Source organism: Alosa pseudoharengus, unplaced genomic scaffold, assembly GCF_046254945.1.
Source record: "Alosa pseudoharengus isolate Yale_2024_CS ecotype anadromous, Long Island Sound unplaced genomic scaffold, YU_APseudo_1.1 YU_APseudo_1.1_scf_6, whole genome shotgun sequence".
Lineage (NCBI taxonomy): Eukaryota > Metazoa > Chordata > Actinopteri > Clupeiformes > Clupeidae > Alosa > Alosa pseudoharengus.
The window spans coordinates 24,745,610-24,752,767 of NW_027468848.1; the positions used below are offsets into that span (position 1 = coordinate 24,745,610).

At 41.4% G+C, this 7,158-nt stretch overlaps 1 protein-coding gene across 1 annotated transcript in view; it reads right to left on the reverse strand.

The window, feature by feature from the left end:
* The window catches only part of galnt9 (polypeptide N-acetylgalactosaminyltransferase 9), a 60,677-nt gene that overhangs the window by 15,458 nt on the left and 38,061 nt on the right, over positions 1-7,158 (reverse strand). The window contains exon 6 of the mRNA XM_076269987.1: positions 3,727-3,844. Within this exon, the coding sequence (XP_076126102.1) occupies positions 3,727-3,844 (118 nt within the window). The remainder of the gene's footprint in view (positions 1-3,726; positions 3,845-7,158) is intronic.

Consider the following 7,158-nt stretch of genomic DNA (forward strand, 5'->3'; position numbering starts at 1 on the left):
GGAGACCCTACCCCAACATATTTCACAGTAAAATGTAGCAATGCGTTAGCAAAGTCCTTTTAGGCAAGTCCCTCTACTCGGCGGCCATATACGTAGCAACGCTTTTTGGGCACTCATCGGGCATCCTATTCAGCAGAAATGCGCGTGCGCAAGGCTTCACGACACCAATCTTGCTCCAGCGGCGAGTTCACAACACATGATTGGGAAGATGTCTTCACAACACAACATATGATTGGCTCAATGTATTCACACCACATCACATGATTGGCTCAATGTATTCACATGTCAATTTGCCGAGGAAGGGGTGGGATATGTGTAGAAAATGGCCATATTGGCGTTACAAACTAACCCCATGCATTTCTATGGAGGATTTTTTTGAGTGCTGTGTCTCCTCACTAGAAAGTCTCTGGCGTTAGCTATCATTATTAATCCCCAGAACTGTGGAAACCCTTGTCATCAAAATGGTTTATCCCAACATATTTGGATAAGGAGCACTCTTCTCTGTGTGCCACTAGATCATAGCTTACAGAGGCTTTTAGTAAACACTTCTCTATGGCTGCCATCCCCCAGAGAGGACGACTAAAACGGTGTAGAGCTGGAGCTGTAAACACATCTAGATTGTATCAACGATTCCAATAAGCCTGACGATTCCATAGATAAAGTATATTCAGTCTACAGTTTTATTCCTGATACTTTTGCCATATAATGCAGAAAAAGAGGTACGGGCATGCCTCCAACGAGGCACAGAATATAGTTGGCCACATCATTTTCAGTTAGCTACTGTATATACATACATTCATGTTTAATTCAGTAGGGAAAGGGAATTGTACACCATCATTTTCATTTATGTTAAAACTATCCATATATTCACATAGTATATCTGATTAGGGTATTTCAAAATCTCTCTTGGCACATATGTCCTTTATTCAGTGCACTTTTCAGCAATCATGTGATCATGTGTGTCATCCAGTATAAACACACTCACGTGGCAATGAATAATGCATGAAGACTGCTGTTCAAATAAAGTTAGTTAATGGCTACCATGCCTTTGAATCCGGGGAAAGTTCACAATCTGTTCTACATGATAAAGTAAAAAATATAGGAATGAAGTAAGCTGTAAATAACCCTGACTATATTAAACAAAGCAAATTGATTCTAGCTCTGTAAATAATGTATAGCTGTACAGGGAAAAACAAGCTCATGATCAATACTGAATGGCTTAACCTATTGTTGCCTTGCCGAAGAGTGATTGCAAACCAATGCAGTGCAACACACATCATTTTATGATCTTCAGCACAAATGTATTGTGGAAATATGAAGTCAAACATGAAGTGAAAGTCAAACAAATTACAAAGTGAGATGACATTTTTGATACCTTCGCTATTCACCGAGAATAGTAACTAAGTCCTTGTGAAAATGCACTCACTCTATAATAATCAATCTAGTCTTTCATGCATAATGCTTGTCCCCAGGACAAGCAACGAAAGGTCAATTTTCTTCAGTCTCTCCAAATTGGATTCATTTGTTTTTGATTTAAGCCGTCGTGTTTTCACCGGAGCCGCACGCCACACAGTTAGCAGAATTTGTCATTAGCCTTGCGCTGGATATGGATGTAATTTACAGAGGGTTGAAACTGCCTGCTACCACAGATGGTACGAGCCTTAATATGTGTTTATAATGACAGGACAGTCCTCACTTTTCTCTGAAGGTGACTGCCTGAGGCGAGCATGACGGGGCGCATCAATTTCAGTTGTTGCATTTGGAAAACTCATGAAATTTTGTGACACCCTTGCTCTCAAAGATGTAAAATAATCACAGGCATCAGCACACTGAACAATTAACTTGGTAAATGCTTTTTGGCTAAATGCTAAATGCTGATAGACTGATTTAACAAGCCTTTCCAGGTTCTTGATAGCTTTTTTCAGATATACAGTAAACACACTAAAAAAGCTAAATGTGGTCTATGAATGAACATCATGAAACTAAACCAACATAAGCTACAATAAGCTACATTGCCTGATCACAATGCAATATTTCACATAGTTTTGAAGTCCCGGCTCCCCCCCCTTTTCTTTTTTAAAGATAAGTGCTGCAGTGCTTGGACGAACAGAGCCAGGAATCTATTTACAGAAGCAGTTGCTAAGGTTGAAGAACACAATAATTTTGAAACACTCAATAACCTTTCACACTAGACTGTGACTTTCATTGGTTGCCTGTGAGGTGTTCTGAGGCTGCCTGGCGGTTGAGTGCAGCCTGGGCTAATTGTTAAACATGTTCATGTCAATCATGCCTATCCCAACTGGCAATGTCTTGCGAGTCCTCTCATGTGCAGCCACAGCCTGAACGGCTTCAAAAGAATAACTGTTCTGTTCAATGCAAAGAAATAAAAGGTATCTGACAACCTTTGTAAAAGAGGTGGAATTATGCGTTCGAAAAAAGAAATATTCAGCACTTGCTCAAAGTAAAGAAAATGGTCTTATATGCTCTCATTTCTGGTTTGTTTATTTCATGTCTATGGGTTACAAGCGCAAAACGCATAGAAGGCAGCAGTCAAAACATGAGGCCTCCTATAGAGATGGCCATCAGCATGCACTGTTCTTTTTGTCTAAAGTCAACATTATGATTGGTCCTTTTGTTGTTTTCATAAGCAACTATGATCTTGGTATATGCCCTGGGGTGTCAGACCGGATCGTTGTTGGGATGGACATTGTTATGGTCATTCATATGGTCATTCTCAATATTCTGCATGGGTCTCGAGTTGTTGCTTGATGATATATTTCTTTACTACACCCACTTATGAGTAAAAATCATAGTATAAGTCAAAGACATTTGGATGTGAATATATTTTTTTAGGTTCCCTTCCTACCCAAAACATCTGGGGGGCGTATGAAACCATCTGCAGGGCCGGATCTGTCAAAGCCAAATCTTTGACACTCCTTGTATATGGCCATATAAAGGATAGATAAACATGGCCTTGGCGACAGCCACAATGTAGGTCTGAGGTCCAGGATGGAACACACATTGAAAATGAAGTCTTCACAGAACGACTTTGCTAACAGTATCATAAAAGAGGTCAGTTAGCATGTTACCATGTTAGCAAGCTTTCATCAGGACCAACTGTGTTGGTGGTGACTGAATGTTTTTTTTTTTTTTGTGGACATTTTCTGGACCAGTTAGTTCACGAGTTTTAGACCAGATCTTAATAATGCTGCTTTAAGGTTCATTTGTCTGCGACGCCATCCAATAGAAACCGATCTAAATGATAACAAACACACTCAGTGGAACCGGTCTGTGTGGGGACTGGTGCACAGGCATTCCTTTTGATTAAGCGAAACATTTCTCAAACTTAAATGGGCCTCCTATTCCTCACCCTGCATATACGCATGCCAAGCGTTAAATTCAACTTATGGAAGCCTTACTGCAGATTTACATTTCCAGAGCCTTGAAGTCTTTGAGCCAAGTGCACATTGTAATTTAGCTTTTTAAAAAATCCCACATCCCTTCCAGCCACACATTTCTGACTTGGCTCAGTTAAACAGCTGTTTGTTGACCCTCCCAGCAGTCTAAAGCATTAACCCTCTTGAGCCTGCAGCAGCCGGCTATACTGTAGTTTCATAAATCCCCCCTTATCCCACTCCTTTTTTTCTGATGCACAGTAAACCTTCACAGACAAACCTCCAGAGGAACTCATGTTTGTAGAGGGAGATTAATCATAGGACTACTTACCCTCATGCCAAGCTCAATATTTTCACCCCCATAGACCTCCATGCCTGGATCAAGCAGGCCGATTTCCCCAAAGTATTCTCTGTCCACCACGAAGGAGCAGCCAATCATTGCTGGTGTCCTAGTTTCATGGACATGTTCACAAAAAAAATAACAGTCATGAGTGTCTGCAATGTTGGGTTGACTACAAAAAAATTAAATGAAAATGTAAAGCCTTTTAAATAGTCTAAGCATAATCCTTGGGCTTTTCTATATATAAAACAAGTAATTCACAAGCCATTAATAATCTCAACTGTGTATCCAGTAAAAGATTAGAATGGCCATAGGCTAGCCCACGGGCTAATTCTGGGGAATATGTTTGTGAAGACATGCCTTGTCATACCATTTTTTCGTCCCTCTTTGTTGTTAAATTAATAATTGGTCATAATGGGTGGCAGACACATACAGTATGAATGTTGTCATTCATAGTTTTATAGTATATTTGATAAATTGCTTGGCTATCATTTAGACAGTTTGAACCTGACATAATTTACCAATGATTTCTAGTCTATACAGTAGGCTACCGTAAATGCCGTAAATTAAAATGTTCATTACGTTACATGTCATTACGTTACGTCCTTTTGCACTGATGAAGGTCTGAGGACCGAAACGTTTGTATATCACCTCACTTGGTAGCACTTTGTCTATTTTTTCAATAGCAAAAAAATGGTGTGCGAGTTTTTTCTTGATTGACTGTTACATTGCCCAGAACTAACATACCCGCACGGCCTTGAGTAATTGGCGCGACACCCTACCTGCCTAACTTGAACCCTTACGTTACATGTTAAATAGACATTATACACCATAATCGACAACATCAATGCTATACTGGTGTTCTATCATCTGTATTCTGTGCAAAGAAAGAGGAAAAATGCATGAGCCTAGGAAGATTATCATGTGCTGAATATTGCTCCATCTCTCTGGCATTTCCTGGCAAACGCTTCCGCATCTTTTTCACATTTCCTCCAAAGGACACATTCATTCTTTTGCCTGTGTTGTGAATGAAAACTCCTCTCCTTCTCCCCAGTTAATGTCTGACAGAGACAGCAGCCTCATTGCCAAAGCCCTGGGGAGGCCAGCAGCGGGGTCCTGGGCGCGAGGCAGATGTGCCGATCGGAGTAGCACCACTCCAGGGGGAAAGAATTTATCTGGAAACTACAGAGGATGATTCAGAGGCGGCATGCTGCGTCTTCCTTCTCCACAAGCCAACACATGGAGTGAGGAGACATTACGCTCTTGGTCTGAGGAGGAGGAGGGGGTGGGGTGGGGGGGGGGGGGTGGAGGGGAGAGGGAGGGGATGCCACGGAGGTAAGTGGCATGGCTCAAGTACGAGCAACCATCCCAAGCAGCTTTTTCGCTCTCTGAGGGCTTATGCAAGCGAGCAAAAGCACATTCACACTCAACAGCCTGTATGAAGGCCCACCACTAAAAATAACACCGCGCAGTTCTTGAAGAGCTTGTACATAATCCCGTGTGAACGAGAACCCTTGTCTTTACAACACTGGTGACAGTGCTGCTATTATCATTTTGACATCTGATGGATCCTTATGATGTGAAGAACAAGGCTTGCTAAGAATAATATATCATTTATGACATTCACGGAATGAAAGTAGATTATTGGTTGTGATTAGAAGAGTGTGTGTACTTTCCAAAATGTTTTTAGGGGTTACAGCACCATAGACATCTGGGAACATACAGTATTAGTACTATACCATCACGACTGCATACTAGCATAGTATACTATGCTATATTGTTGTGAAATGGTCTCAGAACATATAGTATACTGTATATAATAGGATAACCTACTTACAGCAATAGAATTGAGATCTGGATTCAGCCTATAGGCATATATAAGTTCTTAGCACTCTGAGTACTGACTAAAAGGTCAAGATCAATAATAGCCTCTTCTTTTCCTGACCAAGTTTGACAGAACTGACAATAATCATACTTGATTTTCCTTCAGATCCTCCTGCTATTTCTATGTGCACAACAAAGCACAAAGCTAAAATACAGCAAAGAATCTTGGAACAGCCTGCAGGATGAAAAAAGGACTTATCACTGTATTGTATTCATTCCCTTTGTTCTAGTAAGTGGGCAAACACCCACCCACCTATACCCCGCTTCCAACCACCACCTCCACTACACACACACATGCACACACTCACACTCACACTCTCTCTCTCACACACACACACACACACACACACACACACACACACACACACACACACAGAGAGAAAAATAGCACGCAAACAGTTTGTCCTCTATTTAGGGGCACTGCATGTTAAAGAGAGGTAGCTCTCATTGGCAGAGACTCTCTCCATCTGCCAGTGCTTGTCAAATAACATCACACTCAGCCTCTGCAATGCACCGCATTCCGCTTACCAATTCATTCCATAAATCTGAAATTGCGTTTTTATCTTGACTCTCCTCACAGTGTACAAATATAGGTAAAAAATAAATAGAAAATATCTGTGGGTTGTCCTGTATCACCCGAGGCAAAGCGGCGAATGCCAACAGGAAGCCGGGGAAGAGGGAGTGGATAAGCGGAAAAAATAGCTTTCGCATTACTGACACGTCATGGCTATCAGCCTTTTGATCTATTCCCGTCACCACGACCTGTGCCAATATCTGTCAATAACAGCACTCCACAAAAGCAGGACCACAAAACGTTCCTCTTCCCATTCAATGACCTTTTTCCAGCACTGACACAAACACCATCAATTACAACAGTCTCCATGTATAGCACATTACTAATGTCTCCGTATATAGTGCATGTGAGACATGATGCGTTTCTGAGGCATTACGCTCCTTACGTCAATCTGTTCTGTGGCGCTGCTTTTAACTGAATATCAGCCCCTTAATGTGGTATCCCATTAACTTCATATTTAGCTAATGCGAGTTTCTGCAGTGAGCAATGAGTATGTACTCCATAGCAAGATGGCTTTGCACTTTATGGTCCTGCATACGAATCTGATTTGTAGAGTGAGGGTATTTGTAGAGTGAGGGTATTTGTAGAATGAGGGTGTAAAGTTGCTGCGGAATTGGGCCTTTTCTGACCAGCTAGGCTTCAGCCTTGCCCTCTGTCTGTAAGACTGGCATGAATAATGAATTGGGGTTTTTATGACCCCATAGTCCACTATGTCTGTGTCTGTGACCAGATCTGAGTCTGCTGTGCTTTTGTTTACAGGTCCTGTTTTCAATCCTGCTCTTTCTAAGCGTCAAGTGTGAATGTTTAAAATTGTATCAGTGTGCGCGTACTTCACATTTGTTTTCCCTAAATAAAGGAGTCATCATCCCCGTAGGCTTTTTTTCGGTCATCAGAGGTTATAGATACCTCCACTGTACATCAACACATTGCAGACTCTCCACTTATCATATCAAAGGGAGTGGAAA